General features: G+C 42.2%; 1 protein-coding gene across 1 annotated transcript in view; it reads left to right on the forward strand.

Moving 5' to 3' along the window:
* The first annotated feature begins 2,810 nt into the window (after positions 1-2,810).
* Positions 2,811-14,050, forward strand: part of LOC127578627 (interleukin-17 receptor A-like) — a 53,880-nt gene continuing 42,640 nt past the window's right edge. Inside the window, exon 1 of the mRNA XM_052030810.1 lies at positions 2,811-3,040. Within this exon, the coding sequence (XP_051886770.1) occupies positions 2,924-3,040 (117 nt within the window). The 5' untranslated portion in view covers positions 2,811-2,923. The remainder of the gene's footprint in view (positions 3,041-14,050) is intronic.

A 14,050-nucleotide genomic window follows, 5' to 3' on the forward strand; every position in this document is an offset into this window, starting at 1 on the left:
GTCTGCCCACCATCCCCTAGAACCATCTGCCCATAGGACCTCTTTACCCTGGTTTGTCCATTAAGCCCTTTACCCATGTCTGTCTGCAACCCTTTTACGTGAATCTTTTCATTATCCTCTTTGCAGAGTTCTTACACCATTCCCCTTGCACCTGCCCGACTTCCCTTTTACCTGGGTACGCTGGGCATCCTCTTTACTCAAGTCTGCCCTCACACTTCACCATTCACCCAGGCCAGGCTTGAACTCTTCACCCCAGGAGGGCCTAGATAAGAGCTGCACCAGAGGGTAGTACAGGTCAGTGCTGAGGGGGAAGTTGTGTAGTGCAGATCGGAGGGCCAGGTCATGAGGTTTGCGAAGAAATGGACAGGGCCTCGGAAGACTACCTTTCAAAGTGATAAAGTGGGACACATGGAATTAGCCAATGTATTGGGTGAGGCAAGTTTGACACAGTGGCGCAGCAGGTAGACCTACTGCCTCACAGCCTCAGTGACCCAGGTTCAGTCCTGACCTCCAGTGCTGCCTACATGGAATTTGTATGACTTTTTTACATAGGGACATTCTTGGCCAAAATAAGGATGGTTGTTCACCGGAGTGGAACCACATTTGGAAGGGATGCTACGTGCATGGCAGCAAGAAGGATAGACATTCTTGTGGGAGGAATGGGCCGTCTGACAAGTGGGCAGGATTACAGGACTCATGAAAGGAAGGTCAGGGTCACAGTCGGTTAAGCATTAGAACTATGCCTTTTTCTCGATGGAGACGTGTTCAGGGCTGTGTGGGGAACCAGACAGGACCATACCGTGCATCCAAAACCAGGGACAGAAGTAAACACAAGGCGTGCAGTGGAGGCAAGACGAAGACAGATAAGTTTTTGGGGCTGAGGATGATGTTGATGGATAGGTGGGTGAGGCGGGGATTGGATGATGATGCATAGGTGGGCTGGAGATGCAAGAGACTGCAGCTGTTGGAATCTGAAGCAAAAAAACAAGCTGCTGTAGGAACTCAGTGGGCCATGCAGCATCTGTGGAGGGAAATGGACAGTTAACATTTCAGGTCAAGACCCTTCATCTGGACTGAAAGAGTAGAGGGAAGACAGCCAGTATAAAGGGGTCAGGGGGGCAGGTGGGGCAAGAACTGGCAAGCGATAGGAGGATCCAGTTGAAGAGAGGTTTTATTTGGCAGATGGAGTCAGGTTGGGCACAGAAGGGTGGAGATAGTGACAGAGACTGGGAGGTGATAGGTGGAGACAACAAAGGGCTACAGATTATGGAATCATGAAGGTAATGAGTGGAAACATAAGGGAGGTAGGGTGGGCAGATGGGAACAGTGGGGGGAGCATGTGGGTGATGGGCAGAGAGAGCAGGTGGGGGAGGGGTAAGAAACTGAGTGATAGAGGGCTGGGGGGGTTGTAAAGAAGGAGTGTAGGAGGAGCTGGGAAGATCAGAAGGGGAGAAAATAGGGGCTTGGGGGAGCAGATTACCTGAAATTGTAGAATTCAGTGTTCATGTCATTGGGTTGTAGACTACCCAGGTAGAATATGAGATGCTGTTCTTCTAGTTTGTGTTTGGCCTCACCCTGGTAGTGGAGGAGGCTGAGAACAGGCAGGTTGGTGTGAGATTGAGAAGGGGAATTAAAATGGCTTGCAATCGGTAGCTCCAGACATCCATTGTGTTTGTGCTTATGCTCAGCGAAGTGGTCACCTAGTCTGACCAGTGTAGAGGAGGGCACATCGAGAGCACTGAATGCAACACACGAGGTTGGAGGAGGAGCATGTGAATCTCTGTCTCACCTGGAAGGTCTGCTGAAGTCCCTGGATGAAGGTGAGGAAGGAGGTGTCGGGACAGTGTTACCTCCTTTGATTGCAGGGGAACGTGCCTTGGGAAGGGGGAGGGGTGTTGCAGCTGGCGGAAATGCCAAAGACTGATGTGCTGGATGCAGAGGCTGGCGGGATGAAAGGTAGGGACCAAGGGAACTCTCTTCCTGTTCAGTCTGGGGGGAAATGGGGTGAGAGCAGAAGTACAGGAAATGGAGGAGAAGTGGGTGAGCGCTCCATCAACCAGAGTGGTGGGTTGGGGGGGGGGGGGGGTGAGCCACATTTCCTGAAAAAGAAAAAATCTCAGATATGACCTCATCTCAAGAACAGATGTGGAGGAAATGGAGAAACTGGGATAAAAAGATGGCATCCTTACAAGAGACAGGGTGAGAGGAGGTGTAGTCTAGGTAGTTGCAGGAGTCGGTGGCTTTGTGCTAAATGTTATTATGGCAGGCCCTGGGACTCGTTGAGGTGTGAGCACAGGTTGCTTAGCCCCAAAATGAGGTGAGTACTTTCCTGGGGACAAATTGCTCAGCGTCAGAGAGGGGGGAGGTCAGAGGGAATGGTGAAGATATGGCATGGTTGGTGCTGGGGCCAAGCGAGGGGTCAGAAAGGGATAATGAGAGGGAGGACTCAGGGGCAGTAATATGGTGGGGGAAGGGGATGGAGGAGAGAGGGGAGAGAGAGGGGTTGTGTTGAGATGGGATATGAGATCAGTGATGGGGGGGTGGCTTGGGCTGGAAAATGCAGGGTTTATGCCTCTAGTACCCAGCTGGGGTCACAACCTAAAGGTGGGCGGGGCCGAGGTAGGGTGATGGTGGGTGGGTAGGGGGCCGAGGTAGGGTGATGGTGGGTGGGTGGCCGAGGTAGGGTGATGGTGGGTGGGCGGGGCCGAGGTAGGGGTGACGGACGGGTGGGCGGGGCCGAGGTAGGGGATGACGGACGGGTGGGCGGGGCCGAGGTAGGGGATGACGGACGGGTGGGCGGGGCCGGGGCCGAGGCCGGAAGACGCGGTGTAGGTAGGGTTGTTGTCATGTAGGAAGTGTGAGTTTGTTGGAAACTTCCGGAAACTTTCAGAAACTTCGTCGGCTGTACGGCTGATTTTTAAACATGAGGAGGCTGTTGACTGTGAATCGGGTTGTTCGGGAGTTGCAGCGAGTTTTCATCATTGTCCTGTCGCTTCCAGTGCTGGAGGGCTCGCACTATCTGGGCGACTGCTCCCAGCAGGTAGGGCGGCCGGGGGACCGTGCGTTAGGGTGGGTTGTACCTCACCCAGCTTATGGAGTGTGAGCATCGAAAACAATAAATTGGGCAAAAATCCGCAATGTAGTGAAAGATTGTGGTAGTTATTAGCAGATAATTTGTTACTTGGGGCAATCATTTTTTTTGTGTCTGAAATGCTGTTCATAGAAATTGAGACAACGTATTTCCTATTCTGGTTTCTTTTTTTCCCGGAGGGGCTTGAAATACTAAACTGAAACAAAAATGCAACTAACTGAGTTAAACTGCCAATGCCAAACTTGATTAATACATGATGAGGGAAGCATATTGCATAAATTGGATCTGTCAGAGTAATTTTTAATCTTAATTGTAAATTGATTTTGAAGGTGGGTGAGATTGAAAAGGTGGAATAATAAAAAATAGCATAAACGCTCCAAAGTTAGGTCCTTTTTTGAGATATAGAGAACAAATTTGGGGATTTATCACTGGAAGGCAAGAAGATTGAAACGAGAAGAGAGTAGGCATATTCTGGTTGAAAAGATGTATTAAGTGGTGGGTCCTGGGGATTGTTGCTGGGGCCTTAACTAATTAAACTCTATATGAATGACTTGAGTGGAGGCACTGAAGTTGTGGTTGCTAAATTTGCTTATTACACAGGATTGTAAAGAGGACGTCAGGAGGCTTCAGAAGCATATACGTAGGTTAAGAGAGAGAGCAAAGTTTAGGCAAATGGAGTATCATGTGAGATCTGAAAATGTGAAATTGTCCATTTTGATTGGAAAAATAAATGAGGCACATTTTCTAATTGGTGAGAGATTGAAGAAATCTGTGATGCTGTGAGATCTGTGTATCCTAATGCATGGTTTTCAAAAGGCCAGAATGTAGGTACAGCAAGTAATTAGGAAAGTGAACAGAATGTTATTATCTTTTGGGCAATTGCATACAGAGGTGGGGAGGTTATACTTTAGGTATTTAGGGTATTGGTGAGACCACATCTAGAGTATGATTTACAATATTAGTTTCCTTAAGGAAGGAAGTAACTTAATGCATTTGAAGCAGTGCAGAGATTTTCCAGATTTATACCTGGACTGTACAGGTTGTGTAATGATGAATGATAATAGCCATGTTTTATCCATATCTTATATCCAGTGGTGTTTAGTATAGTGCGAAATGACTTGATTGAAGCAAGAATGTGAGGGGTTTTGACAGGATTTTGAGTGTAGGAGACTGAGAGGTGATCTTTTAGAGGTGTATAAAATCATGAAGGGCATAGATAGGGTGAATGCACTCAGTCTTTTTCCCAGGGTTGGGGAATCAAGAACTGGAGGGTATAGGTTTAAGGTGAGGGAGGAAAGATTTAATAGGATCTAGAGGAGCAACCTTTTTACACAAAGGATGGTATCTATGTGGAATGAGCTGCCTGAGAAGGTGATTGAGGTGGGTACAATAACAACTTTAAAAAGACAGTTGGACAGGTACATGGATTGGAAAAGTTTAGAAGGTTATGGGCCAAACACTGGCAAATGGGGCATCTTGGTCAGCATTATGAGGAGAGACTAAGGGAGCTAGGGCTTTACTCTTTGGAGAGAAGGGGGATGAGAGGAGACATGATAGAGGTGTACAAAATATTAAGAGGAATAGATAGAGTAGACAGCTAGCACCTCTTTCCCAGGGCACCGATGCTCAATACAAGAGGGCATGGCTTTAAAGTAATGGGTGGGAAGTTCAAGGGAGATATCAGAGGAAGGTTTTTTTAACCCAGAGAGTGGTTGGGACATGGAATGCGCTTCCTGGGGCAGTGGTGGAGGCAGGTACATTGGTCAAATTCAAGAGATTACTAGATAAGCATATGGAGGAATTAAAATAGAGGGATATGTTGGGGGAAGGGGTTAGATAGTCTTAGGCAAAGTTTAAAGGTTGGCACAGCATTGTGGGCTGAAGGGCCTGTTTCCATGTTGTATAACTCTGACTCCTGTTTATCTTTTAATTTATTTGTCATGTAACCATTAAGGAACTATAGGCATGTACTCCAAGATCCCTCTGTATTTAATTTCCTTTCATTCATTGTATCTTCTCAATATGGTATCCCACTTCTACTTTAATACCCCCTGCATTTTCGTCAAAATAATTAATACTGCACGTACAACAAATTGCAAGTGACAGTGCTGAGCCTTGTGAAACCTTACTGTTGAAAGCCTTGTCAGAAAACCACCACTCTTTCCTGCCACTGATCCAATTTTGGATGCAATTTGCTGCTCTTCCCTTGGATCCCATGCACCTTCACTTTCTGACCAGCCTGCCCTCCATGGCCTAGGAAAATCCTTTGCTGAAATCTGTGTAGACTAGTAGATTGTGCTGAATTTGCACTTGCATTAGAGTCGTACTAATGACAACATGTGAAAGATGTAGTTTATTCAAACTCTTAAACGTGAAGACAATGTAACAATCACTTGCACCTTGTACAATACACTACCTGTCAAACAGAAGGTCTCAGAGTCATAGAGTCATACAGCACGAAAGCAGGCCCTTCAGCTCCATGCCAATCACATTGCCCACTTGGCCCATATCCCCCTAAACTTTTCCTATCCATGTACCTGTTCAAGTGCCTTTTAAATGTTGTTAATGTACCTGCCTTAACTGCTTCCTCTGACAACTCATTCTGTATACAAACTACCCTCTGGGTGAAAAAGTTGCCCCCTGGATTCGTATTAACTCTCTCCCCTCTAGTTCTTGATTCCCCAACCCTGGGAAAAAGACTGTGCATTCACCCTATCTATGCCCCTCATGATTTTATACATCTTTGTACCCCTCATTCTCCTATGCTCCAATGAATAAAGTCCCAGCCTGCTCAACTTCTCTCCATAACTCTCCCTCAAAGTCCTGGCAACATCCTTGTAAATCTTTTCTGTACTCTTAACAGCTTAGTGGCATCTTTCCTATAGCAAGGTGACCAAAATTGAACACAGTGTTTGAGATGTGGCCTTGCCAATGTCTTGTACCAAAATAGAAGATGTTCAGTCTTAGTCAGACTTGTGTTTTCCCTTTGTTATTCAAGTACAAGACCCTGGGTCCCTCCTTGTGAATGTTGGTCTTAGGGTCCCTCTGCAATCCCAGGATCTTCTGCTGTTCCAGGGTTTGGTAAATAATTAAATATTGTTTCTGAGACTCTCTCCTATCCTTTGTGCTCTTCTCCAATGAGAAGAATCAGTAGTTCAGTCCAAGCCTGACCCATTTTGTCCATCTTGTTGCACCTGGACTGTTGGATGTGACATCACCTTTATATTTCACCTTACTAACTAGGTGACATCCACTTCATTGGGACTGAGCCAATCAGGTACAAAGGAGCATGAAATTACTTACCTCGAATTTACAGTTCGAGACCTCATTTCCCACATGGCCCCATGCCCAAGCCTTGAGTACTTTGCTGTCCTTTTGTCTGGCTGTTACTCGATCACTCGAGGCTTTGAGCACCATTGGAGGTGTCTTGGAGTGGACCTATTGTTTCCTATCTCATTACAACCATATGCCCACATTTTGGCGTTTGAAACTTTGAGCCCCAGTAAAGCAGGCTAACTTACCAATTTATGGCTCTGTCTACTTCAGCCTTCCTTGTTGCTTCCTCAGATGAATTTAATCAAGCTAGCCAGAGTTGAATTCCCCTTAAAATCTAGATTGATTGTCCTTGATAGATCTTTGTCTTTCTAAATGAGGGTTTATGCTTCAGAATTATTAATTCCAATGATTTTCCACCACTGAAGTTAAACAGGTCTATAATTGCTTGCTTTGTCCCTTCCTTTCTTCAAAACAGTGTTAGAACATTTGCAGTCCTACAACTTCCAGCATCATTCCTATAGCCAGTGATGATGGAGAAATGATGGTCAGAACTGGCCTGGTGATTTATCGATTGTCTGAGATGCCTAGACCTTATTACTCACTGTGCTTATCCCATCCAATATTTCACCCACTTCCTCCTTAACTGCAGGGTCAACTTTGTTACTCTTTTTTTTAAAGACAACTGCCAAATTATATCCTCTGCCTCTAACCTAAGTTAACTTTTTGACCCAATAGACCGGACTCTATGTCTTTAGTTACCTTCTTGCTTATTATCTACTTCATGACACATTTGAGTTTTCTGTGGTTTTTATCTGACAGTATTTTTTATGCCGCCGCCTTTGCTTTCCTAATTTACCTTCTAAGTTTAATCCCTACATTTCCAATTTTCTTCTAGGCTTTTTGGAGTATTAAGTTCTCAATATCTGATATAACTTTCCTTTTTTTCATCCTATAGCCTTATTTGATGATCCTTCTAATGTACCATCTTTTTTCACAGTTGTGTTTGTGTTGACAAATGTTGCCAGCTCCCTTTTTTTTTATCCCCCTCTCCAGTGGTGTCTTCTCCCTCATAAATATTCAGAATTGAATACTGGTTAGAGAGCAAGATGGCCTCCTGAACTATCTGACTTTGTTTATACCTGTCTGGCAATTGCCCGCCCTGCCTGCCTGCCTTTTGATCAGTGAGGTATATACAACTCTTCCCCTCATCAGTGGAACACAATGATGTCAGCTGTTGCTCAGGCTCCAAGTGTTGGATCTCAAGTATTTCCAGATGACAACACTGCACCTGTGGTTGTCCAGAAATAGGAACCATCCTGGAGTTTCCATGTGGCAGGATTCCATGGGTCTCACCTGACTGATAATAAGACTTCAGATACTGAGTATTAAATTACTTACTGCTTTACTTAGATAAAACAATTTTAATTTCCTGGCTCCTTCTTTTAACCAAATGCATCTTTAAGTTTACTGATTCTCTGCCTCCTGTGCCCCTTTTAAGCTCACTAGCTCAGTATTTGTGGCATAGTGTATGTTGAGGTAGGGATCTGAATCTAACTATCTGCTGTAGTTGATTTGGTGCTAAATGAGGTGGTGTACAGAACCACACAGCAGCATGCTTTAAATGGAACTGGGAATTAAATATTTGGGTGCAGATGAACATTAATTATCATTTTCAGTGCCAGCTGTGCTGCACATGTACCTAATTAGTTCCCAGCCTGCTTGACTAACAAAGTTCATATGTAGTAGCTTACTGACATCCTAAACTACAGACCCCATACTGCACCTGTTATTTGGGATGCTGCTTTTGAGTGAAAATGCAGAAATGCAAATGGAGAAAATTGGTAGCTTAATTTTCCACTGTCCTGGCTATTGTCTCACTTCATTGTGACCTACATGACCTGTGATTTCAGTAAAATGTTGTCAGAGTAATAGTGCATGTTTTGTTAGGCACTAGCAGAATGCTGAGAAGTACAGTGACTAACTGCACCATAGTAATTATCACAGCAGTGCAAATCAGGAGAGGGGAACCAGTTGTTTCCAATTTGATCGTATTGTGCAGTGAGGATAATAATGAGGCTAATGGTGCTTGCTATTAAGGTGGAGTAGATTGGATGACAACTACGAGATATCACATGTGCACAATTACACACAAGATTTGGCAAGAATTCTTGAATCTTGAAGTGCTCTGTTCATTCAAACTCTCAATGGCAGTGAATTGCTGTTCAAAAGCCCACAGAAATTCTGGGCAGTTAGAATGCCATAAAGAATAAGAGCTGTTTCGTTTTTGTTTATAAAAGGTATCACTTTCTTCCCCTCCTCTCACTCCATTTTATATTCTTCCTTTCATCAAATTTGTACACCACAGCATGTCAGAGGAGATTTACCAGGATGCTGCCTGGATTGAAGAGTATGGATTATGAAGAGAGACTAAGGGAGCTGGGGCTTTACTCATTAGGCGTGGTTTAAAGGTCAGCACAACATGGTGGGCTGAAGGGCCTGTATTGTGCTGTATTGTTCTATGGTTCAACTCCTGAATGGTATTTTTATTGAAATGTTCCAAGTCTCATTCAGCACTTTCCTGCAAGGACCCAAACTAGACACTGATATATTAAAAATACAATATGGAAGTATTATAAGTTTAGTTCCATTTTGCTCGGTTAATAAACTCCATTCTTCACACAGTGTTGCACAAGTGTCTCCACTTTCAGATCCTAGGCTGCTCCTTGAACCTGAGATGTACTGAAAAGAGAGGCATAACCTGGTTCTGTAGAATTCCTTTGGTCATCTCAGTCAGAAAAAAATGCAGTGAAATTAATGGCTGTGAATTATAAAGGGGAACTTGAGGGAAGTTAGATATGCAAATCAGAGATGTTTAGTGTTTCTTTTGATTCAGGTTTAATTCGGTTCACTTATTTCCTTATGTTGCTGAAAACTGCCTCTTCTTTTCACACCTGTAATTTTTGACAAAGATATATCAGTTTACAGTTTCAAGAATTTTGATGGCAGTCTGAATTTGACTTCTGAGCACAACAGAGTAAAGGGTTAAATTTCATTTAACTACCAACAGGAATATGATATAATTTGCCAATTACCAGTTTATGCTTCTAGAAGCTGCTATCAGCATTACATTTATTAACACATTTTTGCATTATACAGTCTATAATTTGTAAATACAGGTTTCTTATTATGGAAAGCTCCAGAAATTGGTTGCTTAGCCTCAGAATGAACAGTCAGGAATGAAATACTATCTTAAATCTGAAATTGGTAATTATCTCTCTTACTTTGTCAGTTTTCTTTTGGCATATAATTTCTTGTATTGAAGAATCTGAGCTTTTGATGTTACTTCTGAAACTTATTTTTATATATAGGGATTTACATTTCCTCTGAAACGTATATTTTGTAAAAACATTAATGATGCTATCTTGTTGCAGCTAAATAAAAATAGTTTATCTAAGCTTTGGAAATTTCTTCACAAAGCTTTTCATTCTTAAGAGAAAATAATGTGTTTGGTCATCTATTCTATTATCTCGCTATGTTGATTTAGTTTGCATTTTATGAAGCACATTGAAATGTTTTACTGTGTTAAAGGCAAATTATACATGCAAGTTGTTGGTTCATTACTTGCTTTTCTTAACTTTTGTCTTCTCCAGATAATATCATAATCTGCCATTCAGTTAGAACTTCACAAAATTACAAAACAGAGCTGAAAACCCAACCTCTTGTGCAAACTACGCAGAATGTTACTAAACAAAACAACGACACTACTCTTACAGACTGTTTAAGGAGATTTTTCTCACATATAAGATAGAAGATTTTTATCCTCACTGTCTCGACTTTGGCATTTCATCTACATCTTTGTAATTCTGGTTTTTAGATTCCTTCAGACTTGTGCAATAAAACTCAGATAATCCATTATCCCATTGTTTGGAAGTCCCAATGGTTCAGAATCAGGCTTATTATTACTGACATATGACATGAAATTTGTTGTTTTGTGGCAGCAGTACAGTGCAAAGACACAAAAATCTATAAATTGCAAAACTAAATAGTGCAAAAAAAATGAATAATGAAGTAGTGTTCATGGATCATTCAGAAATCTGATGATGGAGGGGAAGAAGCTGTTCCTGAATCATTGAGTGTGGGTCTTGAGGCTCCTGTACCACCTCCCAGATGGTAGTAAAGAGAAGAGGGCATGTCCTGGATGGTGAGGATCCTTAGTGATGGATGCTGCCTTCTTGAGGCACTGCCTCTTGAAGATGTCCTTGATGGTGGGGAGGGTTGTATCTGTGATGGAACTGCCTGAGTCTACAACACTCTGCAGCCTCTTGTGATCCTGCACATTGGAGCCTCCATACCAGGCTGTGATGCAACCAGTCAAAATGCTCTCCACCATACATCTATAGAACTTGTAAGAGTCTTTAGAGACAGGAAATGTCCTCAAACTCCTAACAAGTAGAGCTGCTGGCGTGCCTTCTTCAGGGTTGCATCAATGTGTTGGGCCCAGGATAGATTCTCTGAGATGTTGACTCCCACAAACCTGAAATTCTCACCTTTTTCATCACTGACCTGTCCACGAGGACTGGTGTGTGTTCTCCCAACTTCCCCTTCCTGAAGTCCACAATTGGTTCTTTGGTCTTGCTGATGTTGAGTACGAGGTCGTTGCTGCGACACCACTCAACCAGCCGACCTATCACACTCCTGTACGCCTCCTCATCACCATCTGAGATTCTACCAACAGCAGTGGTGTCATCCGCGAATTTATAGATGGTGTTTGAGCTGTGCCTAGCCGCAGTCATGAGTGTACAGAGCGTAGAGCAGTGGGCTAAGCACGCACCCTCGAGGTCAGCCTCTGACTCACTAATGCTGATTCCCACTTTCCTTCTAAACTCACCAGGGCCTCTTTAAAACAAAAGGTATTACCTTACTGTGTAACATCCTGTTTTTTAAGAAAAGTGAATAAAAAGTTTTTTGGAGTATTAATTGGAATAACATCCAGTATTCTGGAAAATCTGCCAGTCCAACATTGCCAAAGTTCCCGAGGGTGCCAGATTATCGGAATTTTACTATATCTCGAAACACTTCCCAAAGAGCTTAATTCTTAAGCAAATGTTGGTTCTGGGTTTGGGAGTCTACTGATACATTACATCTGCTTTTTAATGCCAATGGTAATGGAGGACTGACCAAAAATCACATTGTACAGTAGCGAAACAGGCCATTTGTCGCAGATTTATCTTTGCTTGTTTATATGAGCAATTCTTTCAAATCCCAGTTTGAAGTTCAACCAAAGCCTCAGTTCATTTCCTATGTCTCTTAACAAATAAAAAGCAGCAACCTGTTAACACATTCAAGATTCTATTTTATGTTTAAGATTTTTGAACTCCTTGATTGATTAAAGTTGGAATCTTAACTATTGTTTTTTCATTAAAATTCATGACTTTATTTTTCGTTCTTCCTATAAAAACTCTTTAAATGGCACAAACTGAAAGTAATTTTTCCCACATTTGAGAAATGTATATAAAAAATATTTGGAATCTGCACACTCTATCAGCAGTGTTCCAGAATCAGAATTCCCACCCCCAACAAAGAAAACTGTGGTCCTGACCTCTGAAATTTTAAGAACTATTTATGAATTTTTTTTAAGTGTTGAAGTCCTGTGTTGTAGTCTGGTTATGTCCTTCCAGATGTGTGTTGGCTGTGGTAAATTTTGATCAGTAAACAGTTGGGTGAAATGCTTGTGGTGACAACAATCACAGAGGGTGGTGGTGAAGAGGTAATATGAGGTAGTAAATAAACTATTGAACAATGTACTTTTTTTTTCTGTACCTACTTGTACCATTTCAGTTTGAACCAATTCTCTGCTCCTTGACAGAATGAATTTAAATTGTATGAGACTTGTGACAAAGCTTTGCATTAAACCTAATTTTACAGAATGGTTTTTGTCCAGTTCTATTCCTATGCCCGTAGTTTAATTATTTAACTGTAAATTATAGCTGTGCTTTCACTTGTATCACTCTGATTTGTGTGAGAAATTACTAGAGGATGAGAAGAAAAATAGGATAGCACTGTTCAGACCTGTTAACTGAAAACTGAATAGTGCTTGCCTGCTGGTGTGAAGTTAATATGATCTTTCTCTGGATAAGGTAGGATCAAAGATCCCTGGGCCTCATTGAGATAATTGAAACAAGCTGTCAGCAAGTGTTACCAGGAGGAAGCATTTCTTGGAAGGACACTATTTGACTCTTTGTTGACCACTGGCTGGATCCTATCCGAATCCTGCTTCGTTTAGCCCAGTTTCTTAAACTGTTCCTGGACACCACCTTGCATGTTCAAGGAGCCGAGTGCCTGCTTTAGGTGACAATTAAAAGACCTGAATAATAATCTAAACCAGTTTTTGGTTGGATATTTCTTAGGTACCTACGGAGTGTAGGACCTTGTACCCCAACGTTTGTCATGTTTATACTCGTCTCTTGAGTACAAAATGGACCAGTTTTCCTCCCCCATTCTCTCATAATTTCAGTAGTTGTTGCTGTTTATGTGGTGTGGTAGAGGTGATGATGGGAGCCTAGTCTTTGTACTTGCTTGCATAGCTTCAGCAACAGTTTGTTCAGTATGAGTTTGTTGTGCTTGTAGCTACAAAAGAACTAACTTCTATGTATTGGAATATTTGATATCAAGAAGTTTTCACCCAAGGTGGAGGTATTTCTGTGAAGTGAGATGGAGGTTATGTTTCAGAGCTTCAGAGCACTTAAATTCTTTTACTAGAGTATTAATAGATTGTTTCAGACAGTGGACTACCATTTAAGCTAATTTGTCCATTCAGCTGTCAGTCAATAATCAGAGGAATTGTCATTATTGGGATTGCAACATGTATATGAGAAACAATCAAAAGCATTAATTGTCACTGCACAGAAGAAGATAATCAATGTACTTAAAGGCTTTTGTGGAAAACGTTATATTAAGAAATTCAGTAAATGAATGTTCAAAACTCTTAAGGATGACTCTTTGTCAGAATTAACTTTTAGCAAGTATTTTCACACCAATGGTACAAATTTATAAAGGACCACGTCTTTAACTCTTTCCTCTACTTTGTTGTTTGGATTGAGGAAGTTGTGACATGCCCTCCTTCAACTACTTCCTCCTTTGCAACGAACTGTCTGGAATTAATTGATGAGTTTCACTTTTGTTTAATAAACAGTTCCAAGAATGGCATTGTAACATGGATGCTAAATTCATGATATTTGAAATGAAAAGTGGGATCTATTTCCATGACTGCATTCCTGGTAGAGATGCAGATTTGGGAAAAATGCCCTTTTGTATTTTGTCACATCAAAGTATTTCCCGAAAGTGGGTGGGGACTTTCCCACAACAGCAGAGTTCATCATCAAAGATATTATTGCACAATAATGGGGTTTTCCGGAGATGACATCAGGAGCCTATTTAAAGTCAGTCTGCAAGAAGGATCATTGATTGAATGTGAAGTAATTTCCCTTATAATCCCCTGTTTGAAGATATTGTTTCAGCTTGTTTTAGTTGGTAGCTCTTGCCTGTGGTTTGAAAAGTTACAGATTTGACTTGAGTTCCACAAAGTTAGTAGGTAATCGAAAAGGAAGGATTAAGCCAGAGTTCTGCTCCCTGGGCTGCTGTGCAATGAAGTTGGTTGGCAGCTGGCCTTAAAGTGAACAAGGA

The sequence above is a fragment of the Pristis pectinata genome, chromosome 15 (assembly GCF_009764475.1).
Source record: "Pristis pectinata isolate sPriPec2 chromosome 15, sPriPec2.1.pri, whole genome shotgun sequence".
Classification (NCBI taxonomy): domain Eukaryota; kingdom Metazoa; phylum Chordata; class Chondrichthyes; order Rhinopristiformes; family Pristidae; genus Pristis; species Pristis pectinata.